The sequence below is a fragment of the Geotrypetes seraphini genome, chromosome 6 (assembly GCF_902459505.1).
Source record: "Geotrypetes seraphini chromosome 6, aGeoSer1.1, whole genome shotgun sequence".
In the NCBI taxonomy this organism is placed as follows: Eukaryota; Metazoa; Chordata; class Amphibia; order Gymnophiona; family Dermophiidae; genus Geotrypetes; species Geotrypetes seraphini.
Genome location: NC_047089.1, coordinates 168,459,523 through 168,486,587, shown reverse-complemented (window position 1 = coordinate 168,486,587; position 27,065 = coordinate 168,459,523). Strand labels below are relative to the sequence as shown.

General features: G+C 41.8%; 1 protein-coding gene across 10 annotated transcripts in view; it reads right to left on the bottom strand.

Annotated features, from left to right (window-relative positions):
• The window catches only part of GPM6B (glycoprotein M6B), a 282,829-nt gene that overhangs the window by 11,989 nt on the left and 243,775 nt on the right, over window positions 1–27,065 (bottom strand). For all 10 annotated transcript variants that reach the window (XM_033948387.1, XM_033948389.1, XM_033948388.1 and 7 more), the window contains 3 exons: window positions 18,285–18,441; window positions 8,615–8,786; window positions 1,999–2,072 (listed from right to left, as the gene is read on the bottom strand). In XM_033948387.1, coding sequence (XP_033804278.1) covers window positions 1,999–2,072; window positions 8,615–8,786; window positions 18,285–18,441 — 403 coding nt within the window. The remainder of the gene's footprint in view (window positions 1–1,998; window positions 2,073–8,614; window positions 8,787–18,284; window positions 18,442–27,065) is intronic.

Genomic DNA, 27,065 nt, shown 5'->3' with positions numbered 1-27,065 from the left:
TTCCATATGATACTGCCTTTATGTAAACAAACTGGTTCCGACATTCATTCATTAGCGTCGTTGCCAGATTGACGAGAAGATTCACTTGCCACACTGTCCATAAGCCAGAAGTGTGATTTTTTTAAATAAAAATAATGATATTTCACAAAAAAAAAATCAATTTTTTGGCATCTGCAAGCCCTTTTTACCATAAAAATGTCGTCAAAACCACAAAAATTGGCCTACGATCCTTATGGTCCTGAAAGGGTTAAAGCAGTGGTCTCAAACTCGTGGCCCGGGGACCACATGCGGCCCGCCAGATACTATTTTGAGGCCCTCGGTATGTTTATCATAATCACAAAAGCAAAATAAAACAGTTTCTTGATCATATGTCTCTTTAGTTATAAATGACAATATTATTATCTAAGACTTAGCCAAAAAGAAAGATTTATAAACTATAAAGAGTCTTACCTCATGCAAAATTGTCATTTCTTTAATAAGACATTAACTATTTTTTCTGAGGCTCTGCAAGTACCTACAAATACAAAATGTGGCCCTGCAGAGGGTTTGAGTTTGAGACCACTGGCTTAACTGTAACCATGACATCCTGTTTGTCTTTGGGAAGCAAAGCTGAGATTGTGATGTCATAATGCCTCATTCCACCAATAAGAGCCAACCTCATCAGTGATGTCACAATGGCTTGATTGTCCTGTTCTCCCCTCTGCCCTCCAACCCAGCCAGCGGATTAACCGTTCCCCTTAACTCAGTGGTCTCAAACTCTTTAATAAGACATTAACTATTTTTTCGGAGGCTCTGCAAGTACCTACAAATACAAAATGTGGCCCTGCAGAGGGTTTGAGTTTGAGACCACTGGCTTAACTGTAACCATGACATCCTGTTTGTCTTTGGGAAGCAAAGCTGAGATTGTGATGTCATAATGCCTCATTCCACCAATAAGAGCCAACCTCATCAGTGATGTCACAATGGCTTGATTGTCCTGTTCTCCCCTCTGCCCTCCAACCCAGCCAGCGGATTAACCGTTCCCCTTAACTCAGTGGTCTCAAACTCTTTAATAAGACATTAACTATTTTTTTCTGAGGCCCTCCAAGTACTTAGAAATCCAAAATGTGGCCCTGCAAAGGGAATGAGTTTGAGACCACTGCTTTAAACCATGGTCACATTTAGAGAAGGACACAGGGACAAATTTTTCCCCGTCCCCTCAGGAACTCCATTTCCCCGTCCCATCCCCACGAGTTCTGTCACTGTCCTTGCCCCATTCCTGAACGCTCAGCCTTAACTGCACAAGCCTTGAACACTTATGGTTTTAAAGTGCTTGAGGCTTGTGCAGATGAGGACAGAGCTCGCAGGAATGGGGCAGAAAAAAAAAAAAAAGAACTCGCCAGGACGGGACAGGAAAATGAGTTCCCGCAGGTTCGGGGAAAAATTTATCCCAGTGTCACTCTCTAGTCACATTAGAGCAGTGGTCTCAAACATGCGGCCTGGGGGCCACATGCGGCCCGCCAGGTACTATTTTGACGCCCTCGGTATGTTTATCATAATCACAAAAGTAAAATAAAACAATTTCTTGATCATATGTCTCTTTAGCTATAAATTACAAAATTATTATTAAAACTTAGCCAAAAGGAAAGATTTGTAAACTATAAAGAGTTTTACCTCATGCAAAATTGACATTAACTGTTTTTTTCTGCGGCCCTCCAAGTACCTACAAATCCAAAATGTGGCCCTGCAAAGGGTTTGAGTTTGAGACCACTGCATTAGAGCTACATTACTAACAGTAGCATTTCCATCCTTTCCTGAATGGGAAGGGAGCAGGATACTTTAAAGTTAGCAGTGTGGTGATTTTTTTTTAGCCCGTCCTCTCAAAGGAGCTCTGAACGGGCTACAAATCAGGTACGTAAGCATTTTCCCTATTTCTAGAGATATCAATTTGAGCAGTGATCCTGAATGGAAGTGCACTGGAAAAGTGAAAAGATGTTCTGTGTGAGGCGACATATGTACCTCACTTGTGCTGCAGATACTCTCCAAGGTTGAGCCACAGGCTTTGCCAGGTGAAGCACTCCATGGTATGATGCCTGAAAAACATGACCAAACACGACGGCATGTTACAGTTCCAATATAAAAAGCACAAATTCCTGACTCTCCTTCAGTTTTTCCTCCCTCTCCCACCCACGTGCCATCTGTGTTCTCTTATCACGCGCCCACGCAAGCTGCCAAGTGCTGCTGCTTTGTGGATTGGCAGTAGGAATTCTGGAGCAGCACACCTCCTGGAGACCATGCATCATCCATGGATCAAATCCAGCTTCTGCCTGCCAACAGGCTGTTATCGAATCCGTCTCCCACATAGCACAGAATGCCCCCTTTTCCCCATTACATCTCACAAAGAGGAGAGAGAGAAAAGCTTTTTTTTTTTTTTTTTTTTGCATGAGACATGGAAGGCTGCAGAGCTGCCAGCATTTGAAAGCTCTGACGAGGGACATTTTGAAATAAAACACTACATTCTCCCATTAAGATTTGCCCTTCTGAGGATTTTTTTTTTTTTTTTTTTAAATAATATAGATTGAAAAATGATTTTAAAAACTCTAGTGAAGAACAGTGGGCTATATCTTATTTTAGACATTTCATTATACAGTCTCTCTAAATGGCATTCACACATGCTACATTAATGTGTTATTGTAGAAATCTAAATTAAATCCTTCTTGCCATGACAGATGGTTCTCAGCTTTGTCCTTGAGGGTCACTGCCATCTGGCCAGTCTGATTTTCTGACCATCAACAATATACATATAAATAGAATGGAGTCAGTTCAGAGGGCTGCTACAAAGTTGGTTAGTGGCCTTTGTCATAAATCGTATGGGGACAGACTTTAAGATAACAATACGTATACTCTAGAGCAGGGGTGCCCAACGCGTCGATCGCGATCGACAGGTCGCTCGCTCAGGCGACCCCAGTCGATCGCAGAGTGGGTTCCCTTCTTCCCTTCTCTTTTTTCCCCTCCTGACTGGTCCGCTCCTGAATTCTGCTGCTGCCTCCGCTGCTCAACATTAAAAAAAAAACATAAAACGGCTTGAAGAACTTATGCTCCGGGGGCTAACATGTGCTTGTACCGGCTTCCCTTTGCTTCCCTCTGAAACCGGAAGTTATGTCCGGGGGGGGAGAGGGGGAGAGAAGGGAAGCCGGCACGCACATGTTAGAGCCCAGTTCGCGGGCTAAAGCGGGAGACAGGTCAGTGACGCTTGCGATTTGCTCTTCTTGCTGCCAGTCCTGCCTACTTTCTGTTTCCTCAAAGGCAGGACCCGGCAGCATTTTTCCCAATAGGTCGATCTTGGGCCGATCAGCCTTCCTCTCCCCAACGTCAGTTGTGCCGTCGGAGAGGAAGTTCTGGTCAGCGGAACTTCCTCTCCGACGGCAAAATTGACGTCGGGGAGAGGAATGCTGGTGGGCCTGAAGCAAGGAGAGCTTGGCCGGCGGCGGGCGGCTTTGGGGGCCTGTTATCCGATGGCAGTGGCAGTGGCTTGGGGGAGGGCAGGGAGGGAGAAAGAGGGCAGGCAGGGAGACAAAAGGAAAGAAGAGAAACAGAAAAAAAGAAAGGGGGCATGAAGAGAGAAAGAAAGAGAGGGCAGGAAGAGAAGAAGAAAACGTTGGGGGGGGGGAATGATGTCAGGAAGAGAGGAAGCATACAGGCTAAAAGAAGGGAAGAAAGATTGGATGCACAGTCAGAAGAAGAAAGTGCAACCAGAGACTCATGAAATCACCAGACAAGGTAGGAAAAATGATTTTATTTTAAATTTAATGATCAAAATGTGTCTGAATTTATATCTGCTCTCTATATTTTACAATATGGTCCCCTTTTACTAAACCGCAAGAGGTTTTTAGCGCAGGGAGCCTATGAGCGTCGAGAGCAGCGCTGGGCATTCAGCGCAGCTCCCTGCGCTAAAAACTGCTATCGTGGTTTAGTAAAAAGGGAGGGGGTGGGTATTTGTCCATTTTTGTATGGTTGTTACTGAGGTGACAGTGCATAGAGTCATCTCCTTTGACCTCTTTGAAAAAAACCCAGAATAGGAATGATAATTAACAATTGTATGCGTACAGTGTGCGTTGTGTTTTTTTAAAATGTTATTGTTGGTAGATCATTTTGACTTGGTCATTTTAAAAGTAGCTCGCAAGCCCAAAAAGTGTGGGCATCCCTGCTCTAGAGCAGTGGTTCCCAAACCCTGTCCTGGGGGACCCCCAACCAGTCGGGTTTTCAAGATATCCCTAATGAATATGCATGAGAGAGATTTGCATACCTGTCGCTTCCATTATATGCAAATCTCTCTCATGCATATTCATTAGGGATATCTTGAAAACCCGACTGGCTGGGGGGTCCCCCAGGAAGGGTTTGGGAACCACTGCTCTAGAGGAAAGACAGGAGAGAAGGAATATGAAGATATGTTGAAATATCTCTGTGGCGTTAATGTACAGGAGGCGAGTCTTTTTCAAATGTAGGAAAATTCTGGAAGGAGAGGGCATAGGATGAAGTTAAGAGGTGATAGGCTCAGGAGTAATGTAAGAAAATACTTTTTACAGAAAGGGTGGTAGATTCATGGAATGGTCTCCTGGTGGAAACTGTATCTGAATTCAAGATAGTGTGGGACAGGCATGTGAGATCTCTTAGGGAGAAGAGAAGATAATGGATGGTGGGGTAGGGCAGGCCTCTATCTGCCATCATGCAGGACACACATTTACATACATTTTGTGTGTGCAAACTCCTGCGTACTCACTGCAGTTAATCTGAAAACCCCACTAGTCAGGTGATCTAGTTCTAGTGTTCTAAGACTTTGTGGGTTTAAAACATGCATCTGGTCATATCTAAATATTATTTGACCAGATAAAGAGAAAGACATACAAGGCTCAAGTCAAACTTCAATGCTGACTGTGTCTCTCATGTAGAGCTGTTAAAAGATCCATGCTGCAATTGTTTGTGTCAAGCCTGCAAGTTCACAGGATCAAATCATTTAAACCAGTCATCCTTGTGTGGTAATATCATACGAGTACTAAATTAATGGAGTAAAATTATAATATGTTTGGAACTACTTTGGATAAATGTATCAAATGAAACACTGTTAAATGTGGTACTGCTATATTAATCTTGGATATTTCCAAATGGCCCATCCAGTCTACCCATCTGCTTGTTCTCTCAGGGTTTCCGCAGCTGGCATTTTGCTTGTTGCAGGTTTCCGGGTCTCGTTGCATTTTTTGTCAGGTAAAAACTGACGTTTCAGCCACCTTGCTGTGGCTTTCTACAGGGTATGCTCTGAAATCTGCAGTGTGACTCTGGAAATAGTAGGTTCATTGCAGAGAATGACACGGTGACAAAATTCATCACCGTTCCCGTCCCCGCGGATAACCACGGGAAATAATCCCATGTTATTTTCTAGTGTCTATTTCAACCTCAGTCCTTCTACACCAGCATTCTTCAAAGCAAAGCTTGCAGGTCAGTGGTTGTGGCCATTCATACTCTGATTCTTCCCTCTCTCCTTAAAGAATGACATGAAGATGGTTTCCCATGGTTATCCGTGGGGACGGGGACGGTAATGAATTTTGTCACCGTGTCATTCTCTAGTTCACTGACCTGATTGGGAACAGGCAGCACATCTGTTCCCCAAGAGCATTCATTTATTCACAGATTTGACTTTCCCCATTCCCTGCAGCACTTCTCCTGGAACTCAATGATTGTAGTTTTCACAACCACACTCAAAGCGGTTTACATACAGGTACTTCAAGTATTTTCCTTATCTGTTCCGGCAGGCTCACAATTTAATGTACCTGGGGCAGTGGAGGATTAAGTGACTTGCCCAGTGGAACAAGCAGCAACAAGGAGTTTGAACCCACAACCTCAGGGTGCTGAGGCTGTAGCTCTAACTCAATAAAACTCAGAAGATGAAAAGTGGGATTCTATAGGAATAACCTCAGTAACAAACTAAATTCCACTAAAGGGTATTCGAAAGCGATCGTGGAGTAAAATGGTCTCAGTAAGTGTTGATTTGGCTGTGTATAAAAAGTAAAAGAATAATGAATATATGATACAGTAAAAATTGGTTACACAAAAAAGGAGGTGGAGGTAATTTGGTCAGTAATGGTAATCTTATAACCTGAATGACTTGGCATTGGATGGAAATATCCTGGTAGTGAATTATCCCTATCCAAGTGGGTTACTGAGACCATTTTACTCCATGATCGCTTTCGAATACCCTTTAGGGCACAGGTGTCAAAGTCCCTCCTCGAGGGCCGCAATCCAGTCAGGTTTTCAGGATTTCCCCAATGAATATGCATGAGATCTATTTGCATGCACTGCTTTCATTGTATGCTAATAGATCTCATGCATATTCATTGGGGAAATCCTGAAAACCCGACTGGATTGTGGCCCTCGAGGAGGGACTTCGACACTCCTGCTTTACTGGGATTTAGTTTGTACTGCTGTAGCTCTAACCACTACAGCACACTCTATACAAGTCTCTCCACCACCTGCATGCTGATGCCATCAGTTCTACAGCTGCACATGGTACTTCCTGCCCTTAGCCTGAAAAATCCAGAGATCACATGCTAAGTGGGAAATCTTGATACAATCCAGAAGCACTGGGCACAAATGTGCATTCACTTTAACCCACTGCATACCATCCTATCTGATAATGCTCTAATGGCCACCAAATGGGTGACTGGCCTGGAGAGTTACCGTATTTTCATGCATATAACGTGCGCGTTATACATGATTTTTACAAACCATGCATAACCTTGCGTGTTGTATAAATTTTTTTTTACATCGTTCCCCCCCCCCCGACGTCCGATTCACCCCACAAGACCGCTCGCACCCCCACCCCGAAGGACCGCTCGCACGCACTTGCACCCGCACCCCCCCCCACCATCATGTAGAAGCTCCTACCGTTGTCCTGCTGCTTCCTCTTCCGGCGGTCCCGGCCCTTCTGTGAGCCCTGCGTCTGCGCTGCTTCCTCTTCCGGCGGTCCCGCCCTTTCTCTGACATCAGAGTTGTCCTGCTGCTTCCTCTTCCGGCGGTCCCGGCCCTTCTGTGAGCCCTGCGTCTGCGCTGCTTCCTCTTCCGGCGGTCCCGCCCTTTCTCTGACATCAGAGAAAGGGCGGGACCGCCGGAAGAGGAAGCAGCGAAGACGCAGGGCTCACAGAAGGGCTGGGACCACCGGAAGAGGAAGCAGCAGGACAACGGTAGGAGCTTCTACATGATGGGGGGGGGTCAGGAGGCTGTGGGGGTGCGAGCGGTCCTTCGGGTAGGAGTGCGGGTGCTCCTTCGGGGTGGGGGTGCGAGTGGTCCTGCGGGGGGGGGGGGTGAATCGGATGTCGGGGGGGGGGGGGGCATCAGGCTTTCAGGGTGGGGACAGGACTTCAAGGGGGAGAGGAGAGTCAGGGCGGCCGAAAAGAGAGTCGGGGTGGCCAGAGGAGAGTTGGGGCGGGCGAAAGGAGAGTCGGGCGGTGACGGGAGAGTCGGGGCGGCATGCGCGGTATACGGGTGTGCGCGGTATATAAAAATTTATTTACATAAATTACAGTTTCCCATGCGCTATACCCGTGTGCGCGTTTTACACAGGTGCGCGGTATATGAGTGAAAATACGGTAAGTTAGGGATGACTATATGCTAGCCAATGCTCTGTACAAAATTGAAAAATTGGCACCCCATTTGGAGATGTTAGCTTAGGCGTCAGAATCCCCTTCCCCCTTTTGTTAGTGGGATTGACCAGCACAGGGGTAGGCAATTCCGGTCCTCGAGAGCCACAGGCAGGTCAGGTTTTCAGGATATCCACAATGAATATATACGAGATGGATCTGCATGCACTGCCTCCTTGAGATGCAAATCTATCTCACGCATATTTTTTGTGGGCATCCTGAAAACCTGACCTGCCTGTGGCTCTCGAGGACCGGAATTGCCTACCCCAGGACTATCACAACAACCCTCTCTCTCCTTCCACAAAAACATTCCCTCTCTTCCACCCACAGCCCAGCACCATGATACTCCGGGCGACCACCAAGGATATCTCTTTCCCATGGTATATTCAGAAATGATACAGATACTAGACCAAGATGATTTTTCCTTTGTTATGCAACCTATTTTTTCTTTCAAAATTCTGTATTAACATGCAAATGAGTCCATGAAATACATTTTTGTCCAAAGAATCTTGCCGATTGAATACCTGCCCAGCAATACCAAAACTCAAACATGGCAAAGGCTCAAATACTAATGCACATGTATGGTGATTGTACAATTAGCCTCTCATATACTGTATGTATTCTCATATTCATTGCTATGGCTCACTGGTAGAGCTGCTGCCTCTGCAACCCAGAGGTTGTGAGATCAAATTCCAGTGCTGCTCCTTGTGACCCTGGGCAAGTCACTTAATCCTCCAGTGCCCACTACTTTGAATGTCAGCTTTGAAAGGCCACAGCCACAAAAAGGCGCTATACAAGTCCCCATTCTCTTGGGTTTTCCCCCCAAAATTGTACTGCTTTGCCAAACTTTCCTATCTCTCAATATATCAAAACTCAAAATGCTACTGCACATCATTGGTAGCAAAGATGAACAATTCACTGTTAGCCGAGATGAAAATGTATACCATATTGCCGTATATCCACACAGATCTGGTCTCCTGAAGCAGTGGCATTTGACTGCAGGGACTTGATGACTTCACAGGACGACCATATATTGTAGAACATGAAAACGGGCACAGCAGAAAATCCAAAGACGCCAAGCCAGGCCACACCAAGCACATAGGTGAGGAAAACAAACTAAGACATGGGGGAAAAAAAGGATCACATTTTCATATATACCAATATCAACAGACTTTGAAATAAAACAAAAATTCAAAACCTATTATAGATTATCCTTAAAATACACAAGGCACAGTTTAAACTTTGATATTAAGCACATTTTCAATTTGTATAATAGTGAAAGGAGGACTCAACCAATGTGACTATGCAATTCACCTTCTGTACTGTACATGAATATCCTGTAGGAGAATCAAACATTTCCTAAGATATGATTTAAATGTGTGTTGAGTATGGAGGCTGCTGGATTGAGAGATTTTAGTATTCAGAAATTTGCTATAAAAAAGTTGCAATTACACTGGCTAGAAACATTAACATTTTACTGTAAAATATTTTAGATGCATGCATTTTCTACATGCAAGGTCCATAGACTCCTTTTATAAAACTCTATTTTCTTGAGGTCACTAAACTCCTTATTAGTCTGGAGGGCCAGGAGGGAAGTCTCCTTTAAGATTAACCCTTAGCACTGTTCTTTATTTAGCAGGGAACTGGTTGTAATAGTGGCAGCAGACTTCTCTCTCTTCTGGAATACTAGTCCAGAAGGACAGAAGACTTAACTTGTGTCTACAATACAAATCGAATGGAGTCAGCTCAGAAAATAAATTTGGTTTTGACAACAGTTTCCTCCTTTGCTTTGGGGCTTCCAGCTTATTTGGAACCAACAATTGAGGGAGCATCCATAAACCAATATAAGTGGACTTGGGGAAATTTACTGGTGATCAGCAGCACAGAATTTATCCATATTATGGGATCCAGACTGGCCCACAGCTGAAACCCAAATACAGTGGTACCTTGGATTACCAGCATAATCCGTTCCAGGAGCATGCTCATAATCCAAAATGCTTGTTTATCAAAGCGAGTTTCCCCATAGGAAATAATGGAAACTCGCTTTGATATGTTCCCACCCCCCCACCCTCCCCCCCCCAAGGACAGCAGCGCTGCTCCCCCCCACGAGAACCAGCATTGCTCCCCCCAAAAGGCCCCCCCGTGAACCAGCACCCTCTCCCCCGTGATCCGGCACCCCCTGCCGCCATCGGGCACTCCCCCCGCTGCCATCGGGCACCCCCCGCCGCGACCTGAGGTCCCCCCAACCCACCCGAACCCTCTTCTTACTTTAGTGTAGCCTCCGCACCGGCACCAGCATGTCCTGTGCGTTGGTGCCAGTGCCCGAAGATCTGCCTCCTGTGCTGGGCCTTGAGCATGTGCGCATGCTCAAGGCCTGAGAGTTCTCTCGAGAGAACGTGAACTCTCAGGCCTTGAACATGCGCACATGCTCAAGGCCCAGCACAGGAGGCAGATCTTCGGGCACCGGCACCAACGCACAGGACATACTGGTGCCGGTGCGGAGGCTACACTAAAGTAAGAAAAGGGTTCGGGTGGGTTGGGGGAACCTCAGGTCGCGGCAGGGGGGTGCCCGATGGTGGCAGGGGGGTGCCGGTTCACGGGGGGGGGGAGCGCTCGCAAATCGAGGCACGCTCGGTGTCCGAGGCGCCGATTTTGCGAATGTTTTGCTCGTCTTGCAAAACACTCGCAAACTGGTGCACTCGTAAACCGAGGTACCACTGAACAGTAAAACCTTGGTTTGCGAGCATAATTCGTTCTAGAAGCATACTTGTAATCCAAAGCAATCATATATTAAAGCAAATTTCCCCATAAGAAATAATGGAAATTCGTACCACAACCCAAAAACTTTGATACAAAATATTATACATACTTGTATTGCAAGACCTCGCTCATTTAGAGGTCACTACACTCCTGCAGCGTCAGAGAGAGAAGAACCATTGGCTCAGTTGTGATGTATGTATACTGTTTGTACTTGTATTGCAAGACATTGCTTGTATATCAAGTTAAAATTTAATATAATGTTTTGTCTTGCAAAACACTTGCAAACCAAGTTACTTGCAATCCAAGGTTTTACTGTACTATGCTTGGTGGACCTTTAGTTGGACCCCTCTATGTAGCCCAGACACTGCAGTAGCAGTTTTGGTCAGGACCAAGAGACCACTGCTCCCTGAATAATCTGGTTGCATCTCAGTTTTCTCCAGAGTACAATTTGGACTGTGTGTTGATCAAGCAGCTACTGATTGAAAACAATGCTGAGAACTTGATGCAAGGAAAATTTTCAAGTTAGAGCGCTTAAACTTTAAAACAATGAAGAGAGGCCTACAAAATATCTGCTTCTATTTTGAACACACGTCAATTATGATCCCTTCCAAATCAGTCAAATAACTGCTTTTTTTTTTTTTTTTTTTGCAGTTAACTTGTTGACGGACAGAAAATCTTCTAAGATGAACAGTATTAGCAGTCAGTCTTTCTGCACAGTGGAAAGGACTGAAGGAATTAATCTGATGCTTGATTTTTCTAACTAGGCAGTTTCTAAATACGATGTGTCTTTGTGGGATTCCTTTGAACAGTGCTTCTCAACCACACCTTGCCAATCAGATTGGCAGGTTATCCACAATGAATATGCGTGAGCTAGATTTGCATGTGCTGCCTTCTTCATATGCAAATCATATTCACTGTGGATATCCTGAAAACCTGACTGGGTGGGTATGCCCAGAGAACTGGGTTAAAAGATCAGGTCTTGAGAGAAATACTCTCTCTTAGAAACACAATAATGTTGATCAGTGATCTGTTGATGATTTTAAGATATTAAGAAATGCCATCTGTATAGTTGTTGCATCTATTGTTAATAAATCTTTGAAAGAAGATAATGTACCCTGTAGTTCAGAGGTGGGCAAACTTGGGCCTCAAGGGCCACAACCAAGTCATGTTCTCAGGATTTCCCAAATAAATATGCATGAGATCTATTTGCATGCACTGGAGGCAGTGCATGCAAAATCTTTTTCACGTGTATTCAGTGTGAATATCCTAAAACCTTGACTAGCTGGGTGCAACTCCAACAGCTGGGTTAAGAACCCCTGCTGAACAGAGATCCTCTATGTTTATCCATCACTGTTTTTGTCTCTACCACCTCCATCGGAAGGATTATCTAGACCAGTGGTATTCAGCCCAGTCCTCAGGGACCACCTGGCCAGTTGGGTTTTCAAAATCTCTGTCATCCATATTCATTGTGGATATCCTGAAAACCTGACTGGTCAGGTTTTCAGGATATCCACAATGGACTGGGTTGAATACCACTGATCTAGACAACCCCCACCCTCTCAGTGAAAAAGTATTTCCTGATACTCATAGGTATACCACCCTTCAACCTCAATTAATGTTCTCTAGTTCTATTGCTTCCCCATCTCTGGAAAAGTTTACATATTACTACTTTCCCCTAGCCCTCTTTTTCTCTTGGATATATATATTCAGGTATTCAAGTCTTCTCATCCATCTTGTGGTAGAAATTCCTTGTCATTTTTGTCACTTTCCTCTCAACTGCTTCATGTCTTTATGTCCTTAGCGAGTTAGGGCCTCTAAAAACTAAATACAATACTGCACACATGGTCTCTTCTACAAGCTGTACAGGGGCATAAACATCTCCTTTTTTTCTTCTGGTTATGCCACTCTCTATGCAGCCTATTATCTTTCTGGCTATGGCCTCCACCTTATCACACTGTTTCACCTCCAAGATCCTTAACCAACATTACCCCTAGGTCCCTCACCTGGTCTGTGTGCATACAGCTCCTTTGGATTTCTATTCCCCAAATGCATTACTCTGCATTTCTTTGAATTATATTTTAACTGCCATATTAGACCAATCATCTAATATTTGTAAATCAGTGATCTCAAAGTTGTGTCCCAGGGGCCACATGCGGCCCACTAGATACTATTTTGAGGCCCTGGGTATGTTTATCATAATCACAAAAGTAAAATAAAACAGTTTCTTGATCATATGTCTCTTTAGCTATAAATTACAATATTATTAAGACTTAGCTAAAAGGAAAGAGTTATACCTCATGCAAAATTGTCATTTCTTTAATAAGACATTAACTATTTTTTCTGAGGCCCCCCAAGTACCTACAAATCCAAAATGTGGCCCTGCAAAGGGTTTGAGTTTGAGACCACTGTTGTAGATCATTTCTCAAGTTGTCCACTCTGTTAAAAAGAGTTTATGTTGGACTTATATTGAAAAACAATGAATCAAAAGGATCCTCTTATGTATTGTCCCATTTCTTCCTTGTCCTTTTGACAAAGTGTTCTGGAAAATTTTGTTATGAACCAATTGCTACATTTTATAGACACACACAATTGTTTAAATCCACATTAGCTTGGCTTTAGGTTATTTCATGGAATAGAACTTTACTGCAAAATGTTTATATTTAGCAAGGTTTTCAGTTAGGAACTTCATTCTTATTGCCTTAGATATGTTTGCAGCATTTGATACTGTTAGCTATGAAATTATTAGCCCAGTTGCACCGGATAGGCATTTCTGGTACAATATATAATTGGTTTTATTCATGTCTTGAGAACAGAGATTCTTTTATCTCCCTAGAGAAGATCTGGTCCATTTTTCCTTTCCTACAGAGATACCACAAGATCTTCATTGTATGCAGTGCTTTTTAATGTATAAATGATTCCATTAGTCAACTGGTTGAATGTCAGTGTAAAACATACTTTTAACTTCTAATCTAGTATCTTATGATTCCAATATCATCACAAAAAGAATTGCAATTGATATTTTATGCACTAGAACTGTAAATGCCTGGATGAAGCATAATATGTTAGACATAAACAAAGACTGGAGATTTTATTCTTTGGAAGGTCTCTAGACCATGATTTGCCTACACCTCTCTTATTGATCAATGAGTGCTACCTGTTTCTACACAATTAAAGTGCTTAGTTGAAAAGTCAAGAGCAACCTTTATCAATGATATTTCAAATACAGTCCATAGTTAAGAAAGTTTTTTCTACATTACAACTTTATAAACCCTATATACCTACTGTGAATTTTCATAGTGCTGTGCAGGCTCTGATAGTTTTCATCAAACAACCAAAGGAAACGCTTCCACACTTCGAAAGACAGCAAAATAGTGGAGATGACTATAAGAACACTGTGCAGCCAAAAAAAGCCTTCAAAAGGGACCTTTATTGAAAATTGCTTAACCATTCAATGAAGAGCACATTTCTATTCAAAGGACTCAACAAGATCCATGTTTCAGCTATACTGCTTGCATCAGCAATCCAAAATGGGTCATAACTAGACCGAACAATATAAAGCCCAAGGTATCAAACCAGATGGTGATGTATTTATGTGTTTGTTTGTTTTTTACATCTTGGATATGCAAGATATGAATGTGTCAAGTCTCTTGAATAGAAATGTGTTCTTCAATGAATGTTATTTGATCAGTTTTCAATAAAGGACTCTTTTGAAGGCTTTTATGTCTACATACTTTTCTTTTGGTCATCTTTACTGTTTTGCTGTTAGCTCTGAAAATTTTGCATCTACATTGTAATGGACTTTACTTAGGTCTCCCATAATCATCACTGTATACTTTTACAGCTTGTCCAGAATGCTGCAACACAAGTACTGAGCAAAACCTAATCATCCTTCATTGATTATTGGTTAAATGGAGAATGCAGTTTTATTTATTTAGGGCAGGGGTGTCCAACCTGCAGCCCGAGGGCCGCATGCGGCCCTGTGAAGTATTTTGTGTGGCCCCGGTCGAGGGCAATGAAGTATTTTCCTCTGCTGCTCCTGGGTGTTTACCGTCTTGCCGGCTCCCTCCTCTGTCTTGCTGCAGCGTTTGCGTGGCCCCAGAAACATTTTTTTTTTGGGTCAATGCGGCCCAGGGAAGCCAAAAGATTGGACATCCCTGATTTAGGGGGGTAAACATTCAAAGCAGTTTAAGCAGGCATGAGCTTAAATTACACTCAAATGGCCATTTGCCACTATTCAGAAGCACTTAAACACTTTCAAAATGGGCAGGGGAGGGGAGTTCCAGGGCAGAATTGGGAAGCAGGCATAACCTATGTGGGTGCTACCAATATTCACTGCACAAAGGGCTGTCCTCTCTAGTTGCTTAGCCATGCGAGTCGACTAGTATTCACATAAACTTCCATATTGCCAATTGGAAGAACACACCCACCCCTTTCTGGGCTCCCCCAATCTGTTCCATTCTACCTTCCCTCCTGAAACCTGAACAGCAGTGCCTCCCCTTCCCTCCTGACCCTCCCCCAAACAATAGGGAAATCCTGACCAGAACTTCCTTACCCCCTCTAGCTAAGTACCATGAGGCTGCCACTAGACGCTAAGGCAGCAATTCTGAGGTCAGTACCACGATGGGCATCACTTCTGCCCTTGGATCCTACGGCTGTTAATGTAGGCCTGGGGAGACATGGTTGTGGTTTCTCTGCTGTTTAGGGGACAGGACTGGAAGGGAATGGGGCACAACAACTGATCCCCTTACGTGAGTCCAAGTCAACATTCAGCAAGGATCCCTATAAATCTTGGCAGGTATTTCTTGGCTGATGAAACTCAGATATTCAAATGCTGGGGCCCAATCATGGCTCGACATTGAATAAATCGGGACCTTAATTTTGCCTGCAGCTGTCGGCATGAAAAAATTTGCAGACTACCACTGGCTGATTGACCAGTTAATCTACAGAGGCTCCTTTAAACATTTCTATTTTTAATATCCGACTATACAGATTGCTGCATTCAAAGTACAGTTCCCATGGTTACACATTTCCATGTTGCAGAGGATCCATGATAGAGCATTTTCTATTGCTGAACCAAAATTATGGAATTAATTACCTTTTCGCAGCTTAAGGCCTACCTGATTCACTAAGCATTTCCAGTTTGATGCTATTAATTATGTCAGATGTTCTGATGTTGCAGTATTGGGCAAGAGATCATGGCTGAAGAATACAGTCCTTTATTTTCATTTCATTGTTTGTTTTTGTGTTTCCTATTTTACACCTTTGTTTTTTTATAAGATGTCTAAAGCATAACTTAATGATAAAATTATACAAAACAAATATCACAAATGTTTTAGTTGAACGTTAGCTATTCATTGTTGCAGGTTATGTTGGTTACAGTAAAACATACAAGACAGAGCAGGCTATAAATCTGTAAGGTAAATAACTATGTGCTCATATTTCATTTCAGAAAGTATTTAATGCAGTAAAAATTCCAGTGAATAAAATGGAGGCCATATCAGAAAAAAATAAAAGTATCCTTTTCCAATTGTTGCTCCCTTTCTTTATTCCTCTCTGTTTGGAACACCCCTTCCATGTTCTTGGACACAGCTCCCAGTGAATACACAGTTCTCGTTATTAGTGAAATAGACTATCTAGTAGCACCATGACCCATGGAGAAAATGTAGGAAAGCATGAGGGAAAGTACTCATTAAATGTTCTCATAGACACATGAACCCTACAGCTGAGGGCAAGCAGTATCCCACAGCTGGAAATTGTGTGTGTTATGCTAAGCTTTGTTTTTGGCCTCAGAAACAGCTGGGGCAAACTCAGAAAACGCTATCTCACAGATTAAGATTGACACAGCTACAAGCTGTTAGGCTCTCTGTGCAGCCCCCTTGTGCAATGAACTAAAGACAAAATTATGATTTTCTGTACACCAATTACCTTCTTAATTTTGCTATGGAATTAAAAAAATAAATAAAACCTATTTTTACAATTAAAGTATCACATTAGAGTAGGGTTACCTTATTAGTTAAGAAAATAAAAAAAAAAAAGAACATGTGACCCCACCCATGATCCTGGTCCTGCCCTACCCAAAGTGCCCTGCCTTGTCCCTGCCTCCCACTAGTCTCACCCCTTCCCCACCCCAACCTCCCGCTAGTTTCAGGCCCACCTCCCAAGCACATCCTCTCTCCAGCCCCCCACCCAAGTCTACCCTGTTCCCATGTAACTTCTTGGCGCTGCAATTTCAAACTTCAGGCAGCTGGAAGCATTAGTGACACGATCCTGCTACCATCGGCCTGCCCCGGATCCACCTATATGGGAACAGGAAGTCACTGCGAAGGCTTCCGGGGCACGCCAATGGCAGCAGGATCATGTTGCTAATGCTGCCGGCCCCCTGAAGTTTGAAATTGCAATGCCAGAAGAGGTAAGCAGGGACATGCCAACGGGAGAGCCATATTTATTTCTGGGATGGAGTCTGGACTAGAGAAAGTCCAGGAAACCATCCAGACACCAGGATAGTTCTCTAAAAAGAGATCATATCCAGATAAATCTGGACATCTGGTAGCTCTACATTAGAGTTAAACTGAAACTGTCGTAAGAACACATATAAAGAACATAAGAGTTGGCATACTGGGATAGAGCAAAGGGCCATCAAGCCCAGTATCCTGTTTCCAACAGTGGTCAACCCAAGTCCCAAGTACCTAGCTAGATGCCAAGTAGTAAAACAGATTTTATGTTGCTTATCCTAGGAATAAGCAGTAGATTTCCCCAAGCCATCTCAATAAAGGTCTTCTCTTTTAGGAAATTATCCAAACCTTTTTTAAACCCTGCTAACTAACTGATTTCACCACATTCTCCAGCAAAGAATCCAGTTTAATTACATGTCGTGTGGAAAAATATTTTCTTTAGTTTGTTTTAATTCTACTACTTAGTAGCTTCTTCACATGCCCCCTAGTCCTAATATTTTTGGAAAGAGTAAACAAGCAATTCACATCTACCCTTTCCTTCAACTCAGTATTTTATAGACCTTTATCATATCACCCTGATCCGTATCTGCTCCAAGATGAAGAGCCCTAACTGCTTTAGCTTTTCTTCATAAGAAGTTGTCCCATCCCTTTTATCATTTTTGTTGACCTTCTCTGTACCTTTTCTAATTCCGCTATATCTTTGAGATATGGTTACCAGAATTGCATACAGTATTCGAGGTGTGGCCTTCTGTCCAAAAGTTTTCAGCCAAAACCAAAATTGCAGTGGACAATCACCACCTGGTTTAATCTGAAGCTGAAACCCAAAACTCAAGTTTGGTTGTGCGAATGTGAACCAGTAAGGGTTGCTGGGGATTGTTAGAGCTTAAAGTCTGCATCTCTCTGCTAAGCCCATAGTAGCCAAGCCAGAATAAAATAATTTAAATAATGTAAAACCATATTTTACCCCCAAGCATAATAGACTTCCCACATATGGACTGCACCTAATGAAAACTAAAAGCCACAAGAGTTTTCACAACTGACATTGCACCACTCAGAGTGACAACTGATGTCTTACAGTATGTCATATCTCTAGAGATACCATCCCAAATTTAGAGAGACTTAAATTCCTACTACAAATTTATATCAAAAGCAGGTTAAAGACACAAGGTGAACCCCCCCCAACCTGAAAACATACATCACTCAAGAAATTGACTAGAGACAAGTGTTTATGAAATGAAGGATTAAAGAAAAAAATGAACAAATTGAGTGTTTTGTCTACAAGAAACATTTTACTTCCAATACTTATAAATAGTAGTTTAAGTATGGTGAAGAGAGACGAAAGCCATTTATGTATCAGTGACAAACTATCAGTTCTGCCCACTTTAAATGTACTGGAACTTACCATGCCACTAATGCATCGACCACAGGCTGTTGTCTTAAATTCACTGTGCAACTCCTTCACGGCACTTGTTGTATAAAACCCTTCTGCCAAAAGTATTATGCCGTACAAGAAGAAAAAGGAAGCAATTCCATAGATGACATACTGCATCAACTGTATTCTGTAGAAAAAAAATACAAAACAAAAAAATCTTAATTGCCCTCAAAACATTCTTCCTTTCATTTTTTGTTCCTAACATTTTGCTGTTCAAAGAGTTATTTATAAAATTTATAGCTCATATCTAAAAAGCAAACGGTTACAAACTTACTTAAATCACAAACAGAATACTCTACCAGTAGCACAGTGAGGGGGGGGGGGGGCAGACTGCCCCAGGCACCATCTTGGTGGGTTGCCGTTGCCGCTCCTCCTGTCCTCCCCACCATACCTCTTTGGCTCTTTGCTAATGCAGGCTGTATCTCCTCAGCCTCGGCACTCCCTCTCCCTCTGATGTCACTTCCTGGTCACAGGACCAGAATGTGACATTATAGGGGGAGCTGAGGCAATCGTGAGCAGCAGACTGGAGATGCTGCATGTGCTGGCAAGTACAGGAGAAAGGGAAGGCGTACAATGGGGGGCGGCAGAGACGAGAACAAGGTGCCTCCTACCCTCACTATGCCACTGACTATTAGCTTCTGACTTAACAACTGAAACAACAAATATCCACTAAAACCATATCAAATCTCTAAAACACAAATAAGTCTTAGCAGCTGTGTGTTAATACATTACTGTCATAAATACCACTTTATAGAGGGAGCAGGCGCATTGCATAGATTTTCTAAATAGAATACATACCAGTAAGCCCTCAAACATTAACAAAATAGATCAAACAAGGCGAAAAACAAAGGTGCCTTCAACATCTTCAAAAATGTCACAATGTGATTTATGAGTCATAATTCTACCGGTAACACATTCCACATCAGAGGGCCAGCTATAGAAAACATCTGTTCCTTCGACTCCCCCAGTCAGGCAAGTCGCACCGATGAAACATCTAACAAACATTGCCCTTCAGATCTGAAGGCTCTGGGTAGATGATAAACCTTAAGTTGATGAGATACAGATCCATGCCTCACAATGCAAAGCTTTATGAACTGATAAGTTTGGAGAGTGAAGTTTAAAAAATCAGCAACTGGTGTAGTGAATAAAGCAATGGAGTAATAAGCTGTTAATGCCCCACTTGTAATAATCGGTGCAGCAGTATTTTGAACCAGCTGAAAAGAATGTATTATAACTTGGTATCTCCAAATACACACCATTACATTGATCCAGAACTGAAATCACAAATGCCTGTACCATCAATCTAAATTTTTCTATAGTCACAACCTACATACCATTCTCATCTGTAAAAAACAAAACAAAACTAAAAATGAAACCCCTACAAAACAAATATACCTAACTACTGCCTTCATTTATAATTTTAATGCCAATTGATTTCTAGATTCCAAGGTTCCTTAAATCTGAATTAAATGATAATCCTAGTCACCAATATTCATACCTTGTGGATACTTGGTATTGGCAAATATGCTCAGCTACACCAAACCAATTATCTTCATATTAACCTCCCACCCCCCTTTTACAAAACCATAGTGCGTTGTTTTTTGGGGTTTTTTTTGCATCAGCCATAGTGGTAACAATAAACATCAGAGCTGTTACCGCCATGACCAGTGCTAAAAAACACACTACAGTTTTGTAAAAAGGAGGGGCCAGGGTTTTTAAACAGCTGATTCTCTGACATCTACATCTGTACTGCCTGTCCTTTACTATCTGCTGTATAGCCCTTTCTTTTGGGTCATCAACAATCATCAAACTAAATGTCATCCGTATACAATCTATAATACATTCACAACTCAGCAAATATTCTGCAAATTGGTTGAACTTATGGTTTTATTTAATATTTAAGTCTGAACCCTGTGGAACTCCCGATTATGTTGGCATCCAGCTAGATTGATCACTGTCCATTCTAATCTGCTGAACCCTCTTAATTAAAATGCACTTGAACCACTGGAAAACTGTACATATGGTCCATATATTCATCTTCAATAATAATATAGTATATGATTAATTCTATCAAAACTGCAGACACACTGATCACCACCAGAACAGAGACCTCTCTGAATGACTTAGAAATTAACAATGTTTCAATCCCCAAATCCATCTTTATCTATCATTTCATACTCTACATAATGGTCCAGTTGGAACAATATTATTCTTTCCAAGCACCTTTATTAAAAATGATAACAGTAAAATCAGTTAAGTCAAAGGATTCAATAGATCTAGCTTTACAATGGCCAAAACACCTACCATCTTCAACTGGTCAGGTACAGTACCCTTCATTCAGCTAAGTTAGCTATTTTTATGCCCTCAACTGTATCATGATTCAATGATTTCAGTATCCTTGTGGGTCAAACATTTACGGGAGATAAGTCATTTAATTTGAGGGGCTATCAGAAGGATCTGTTTCTAACTCTTGTAACTAAGAGCTCCTTTTATTAAGCCATGGTAGAGGTTTCTACCGTGGTCTGGCGAGGTAACTGCTCCGATGCTCATAGGAATTCTATGAGCAATGGAGCAGTTACCTCGCCAGGCTTTGCTAGAAACTTCTACAGCGGCCTAGTAAAACCTAGCATAAATTTGTTGAGTGGCCGAGTAAAGGATTGATGACAATGTCCAGCATGGCTCATACAGTATGTCCATGAACATTACCCCATACCTTTTTTGTGGTGGTGGAGTTTCAAGTCATTCAGAGCATTTCCATTTGGTGCCAAAGTTATACTTGAATTTATTCCTCTTGTCATTTAGGTATCCTTCTATCACTGGTTTTTGCCTCCAATAGGAGGGCACAGACTTCCCTTAGAACAAAGGGCTCCGTAAAAGATCCTTTACCTTGACACAAAGCTCTTTATACTGGCTTCCTCGACTACCTTGCTAGGCTAGCTATTCTTTATTCTCCAGCTTGACTCTTTGTTTAATAAATGATCACAGGCTTGTACTCCCAAATCCATCCCAAGCTTACTATCAGCCTATAAGAAAGGGTGCTTTCTACTTTTTAGCCCCAATTTGCCTCTTACCCTCGGATCCAAAGTTTCCTTTAATACATTTTAAAATGGGTTTGAAAACTTCTCTATGACTTTAATTTAATACCTTGAATGCTTTTCTTTTAGTTGCTGAAGGAGACTAACTACAAGTCAATAACAGAATTCCCATTTTTATGATTTTCAATGTGCCCTTCCACACCCTACTTTTTTTCCTACTCTCAGATGTCTTAGCAATTTAGATGGTTTTACAATTGATTTTTTTTATATATCCTTCCTACTTTTATTTGTACAATGTTTTGATTTACATTATTAATAAAGGTGATTTAATCACATTGAATTTAACATTTCACACATTTACCACCCTTTCCATGAGAAAAAAAAATTTCTGATGTTGCTTTTACCTTCGTTTAGTTTCATTTTATGATTTGCTCTACAGCTTTTCCTTTAAAAAAAAAAAAAAAAAAATTTGTTCACTAATCTAAATGTTTTATTACACCTATTCATTTGTTCACTAATCTTCTAAATGTTTTATTACACCTCCCATATCCCTCCTTTTTCTTTAGGGCTTCAAATTTGTGTGTCTTCTGATACAAACTTCATACCATTTTGGTCACTTACTTTTGAATCACTTTAGTGAGACATGGCCTCCAAAACTGAACATGGTACTCCTAGGAAGACCTCACCAAAAACCTGGACAGGATCATCATCATATCCTCCTTTCTGTTGGTTATGCCTTTTTACTTATCCTTCTGGTTTTGGCCATCATTTTGCACTCTGTCTCGCAGCTATGAGATCTCAGACACTGTCACTCTGAGGTCTTTCTTGGTCTGGGTGCATCAACCTGAATGTGTCTTACATGCCTTCTCATCCTTTGTGCTCACAGTCTAAGCAGATGTTAGAGGTACCATCACTATGGCAGATATGTCTAGTTTCAGTATAGTCTTTGCATATTTTGTGTGGCAGGTCCTCGATTATGGAACTCCCTTCTGGAGTCAGTCCAATCAGGCGACATCATTTTGCTTTTTGTAAAGAGGCTTTCGTTTAAAGTGAGATAGGTTAGGGTTGTTACTGTGCATGGATTGTACTATACATTTAACATATGGTTTTCCTGGAACCTACATAGGTCTTGGGATGTGCAGGATATAAAAAATTGTAAATAAAACCTCTCTCATTGCATACAGCTCTGTTGGATTTTTGTGCCTCACCTGCACCACGATGCATAAGAACATAAGAACAGACCTGGGTCAGACCTGAGGTCCATCGCGCCCAGCAGCGGCCCAACAGCAGTAAACCTCTATCTATACCCCTCTATCCCCTTTTCCAGCAGGAAATTGTCCAATCCTTTCTTAAACCCCAGTAAGGTACTCTGCCCTATAACGTCCTCTGGAAGCGCATTCCAGGTGTCCACCACACGTTGGGTAAAGAAGAACTTCCTAGCATTCGTTTTGAATCTGTCCCCTTTCAACTTTTCCGAATGCCCTCTTGTTTTTTTATTTTCTGAAAGTTTGAAGAACCTGTCCCTCTCTACTCTCTCTATATCCTTCATGATCCTGTAAGTCTCTATCATATCTCCTCTAAGTCTCCTCTTCTCCAGGGAAAAGAGACCCAGTTTCTCCAATCTCTCAGCGTATGAAAGGCTTTCCATCCCCTTAATCAGTCATGTCACTCTCCTCTGAACTCTCTCGAGTAACGCCGTATCCTTCTTAAGGTACGGTGACCAATACTGGACGCAGTACTCAAGATGCGGACGCACCATTGACCGGTACAGTGGCAGAATAACTTCTTTCATTCTGGTTGTAATACCCTTCTTGATTATACCTAGCATTCTATTCGCTCTCTTAGCGGCCACTGCATACTGTGCCGTCGGCTTCATTGTCATGTCCACCATTACCCCCTTTCTTGGGTACTCTCAGTCAATAACATCCCTCCCATCGTATAATTGTACCTCGGGTTTCTGCTTCCCACATGCAATACTTTACGCTTCTCAACATTGAACTTCATCTGCCATCTCTCTGCCCATTCCCCTAGTTTGTCCAAGTCCCTTTGCAATTCTTCGCAGTCCTCCTTTGTCCGAGCTCCACTAAATAGTTTGGTGTCGTCCACAAATTTTATTATCTCACACTTCGTTCCTGTTTCTAGATCATTTATGAATATATTAAAAAGCAGCGGCCCGAGCACCGAGCTCTGCGGAACACCACTAGTGACCTTCCTCCAGTCCGAGTAGTGGCCCTTCACCCCTACCCTCTGTTTCCTACCCTCTAACCAGTTTCTGATCCATCTATGCACGTCTCCGTCCACCCCATGGTTCTTCAGTTTCCGGAGTAGACGTTCATGAGGCACCTTGTCAAAGGCTTTCTGGAAATCTAGGTATATGATGTCTATGGGGGTCTCCTCTGTCCGTCTGTTTGTTAATTCCCTCGAAGAAGTGCACTTCTTCACTAAGCAATTACCAAGTATTAAGACTGTTCTAATTTTTGTAGATCACTTCTCATGTTGTCCATTCTGTTGCATGTCTGTCTCAACTACAAAACACGTAAACAATTTTCTAACTCTCAGCTCCAGCACTGATCCTTGTAGAATTCCATCTCTGTTAGGTTTATTTTATTTGATATAAAGCAAAACAGAAGAAAGAAGAAATTTGCCTCAAAATACAACAATGCAAACGAACAAAAAGAGGCAAAAGAGATGTCATAAATCAACCCAACAATTACTTTATTGATGCAAATAATAAAAAAGGCATAAAAATCTATGACTCAATTAAGTCAATATTCATTAGGTTGATAAGTCTTTCTATGAAAGTCATAAGTCTATAATTGAGGATCTATCTTTGTAAGAGAGGTATTCTAAAATGTCATTTTGATATACCATCTCTCACAACATTGGGACTATTGGATCATCAAGGAGCAAGAGGCCTTAGTCGAGAGACTAAATAAATTCTTTGCTTCAATCTTTACAAAAGATGTAAGATCTACCTGAATCAGAAATGTTTTTCAAGGGCAATGATGCAGAAGAACTGAAAGAAATCTTGGTGAACCTGGAAGACATACTGAGCCAAATAGAAATTGAAGATTGATAAGTCACCTGGACTGGATTGTAAATATCCCAGGGTTCTGAAAGAACTCAAATATGAAAGAAGATTGGAAGGTAGCTAATGTTATGCCAATTTTTAAAAAGGGTTCAAAGTATAATACAGGGAAATTACAGACAGGTGAGCCTGACTTTAGTCCCGGGAAGAATAGTTGAAATCATTATAAAAAATAAAATTACAGAACACATAGACAAACATGGTTTAATGGGATAGTCACCATGGGTTCAGCCAAGGGAAGTCTTGTCTCAACAATTTCTTTGAAGGTGGGAATAAACATATGGAGAGCTGGTTGACAGTGTATCTAGATTTTTGGAAAGCTTTCGACAAAGTTCCTCATGAGAAAATTAGAGTCAATGAGAAAATGAGAGGCAATGTTTTGTTGTGAATTAGGAACTGATTATTGGACAGAAAACAGAAGGTAGGGTGAAATGGTCATTTTTCTCAGTGGATAAGGTATGAGGAAAGTCTAAAGCAGCTAGGGCTCTTCAGCTTAGAGAAGAGACGGACGGCTCAGGGGTGATATGATAAAGGTCTATAACATAATGAGTGGAGTGGAAAGGACAGATGTGAATTGCTTGTTTACTCTTTTCAAAAATACTAGGACTAGGGGACATGTGATGAAGAACTAAGTAGAAGATTTAAAACAAAGCAGTGAAACTATATTTCCTCACACAACATAAGCAAACTCTGGAATTCATTGCCAGAGAATGTGATGAAATCAGTTAGCTTAGCAGCGTTTAAAAAAAGGTTTGGATAATTTCCTTAAAGAGAAGTCTATAGGCCATTATTGAGATGGCTTGGGGAAAATCTACCGCTTATTCCTAGAATAAGCAGCTTAAAATCTGTTTTACTACTTGGGATCTAGCTAGATAGTTAGGACCTGGGTTGGTCACTGACATCTCCTCCCCCCCCCCAAATCAATTGAGCTAGCAATAAATTTTCCTACCATGATCAGTTTATGGCTGCTGTGGTCTAGCAGCAAAGATAGGCAGCTGAAATGTAGGCCAGGGTTTTCCAGGTCTATATTTGTTTGTTTATTTAGCAGACACCCTTATCCAGGGCGAGTTACATGATAACATGCAAAATAAAACGTAACATTTATCATACAAAACACATCAAGACCAACACTATAACAACTACATACATACAAATAAAATTAGATTGCATCCCCCTTGGAACGAATCGCAGCTAGGTAGCTGTTTTATTCCACCTAACACCACTTCTGGCATTGGTCACACCTACTTTGGTGTTCTGCAGCCTAAAGCGACTACCTAACCACAATTACAGCTGCCTTTTATTTAGGCGTCGATAGGCGTTTCAACACTGCCTTTCTTTTGTCAGTTCTGATGGCATTTTTCAATGAACTTAGGAATTGGCAGGGCACCTACCACCATCTAAGTTTAGGCGTTGGTTGTAGAATTTCCCCATATATATTTTACTTCTCCAAGGCATTTGAAATCCTATCTTGAATTCTGAAAGGATGGCTCAGTCCTAAAATCTGATGCAATAGTGTTTCACAAAATGAGGACTAGATATGCATGCTATCATGCTGTGAACACAATGGATACCTAGAACTAAGGACAGAGTTTGAGAGCTAATCTTAGGTGCCAGTATAAATGGCACTGTGCATTACCATCTTAAATTTTATAAGGAAGGAAATGGATAATCAATGTTCTGCTTCAGGATCACACCTCAAAGCATGATAAAGCAATTTTAATACACAAACACAGGAAATAGTGCAGTGGCTCAAAGATGGTATACAGGTGAAGACCAAAGTTTGAAGGAAGCAGATTTTACTGAGGGACCCCACATAGCCAGTGTTTTGACATGATGCCTGCATCAAGGTTCAATGGTCATCTCCAAAATACAGCATGCTTCCAGAAGCAATTCCAAAATTACAACAACAGCTTAATCTGAAATGTCTCTTCCAACAAAAATTATTCCTATAGCACTACCAGATGCAAGAGAAGGTCCCCGCCCAACAGAGCTCTCTACCCTGCTTCAATGGACACTGGAGGTGGCCACTGACAACTAATGCAGAGATCACACAGAAAAACAATCCTTGTTGGGTCCCTCAATAGACTCTGCTTCCTTTGAAGTCTGGTCTTTGCCTGTATACCATCTTTGGGCCACTGCACTGTTTTCTGTCCATCTTTTGCTTGTGTTGTGCTTTCTCTCTGATCTGCTGGTGAAATAAATTTTAATAACCACATTCTGAATAAAATGCAGCCTTTTCATAGAAGAGTTTAATGCCATTTAAAAAAGACAATTACGGTATTCAAGTCAGCCAACAAGGGCAAAGATCAGGACTTGAAGATCATTAAAGGCCTAAAGACATCAGAATGAAACATGTGCCACATAGCATAGAAAGGGAAACTTACCATCTGGGATACAGTATCTGCTCCTCAAGCAGGGGTCGGGTCTATAAGTACACCCTGGATATTAGGAAACTTTGTTTTGATAATTTGATGTTATAGGACAGAGTGCAATGGAAAGAGGAGATACTTCTCTTACACGTGAAAACAAATCAAAGCAGTTTACAAATTTATTTACAGTATTTGGTTTTATATCCCGTTTTCCCAGGAGAGCTCAGAACGGATTAAAAGTTTACATACATAAAGCATG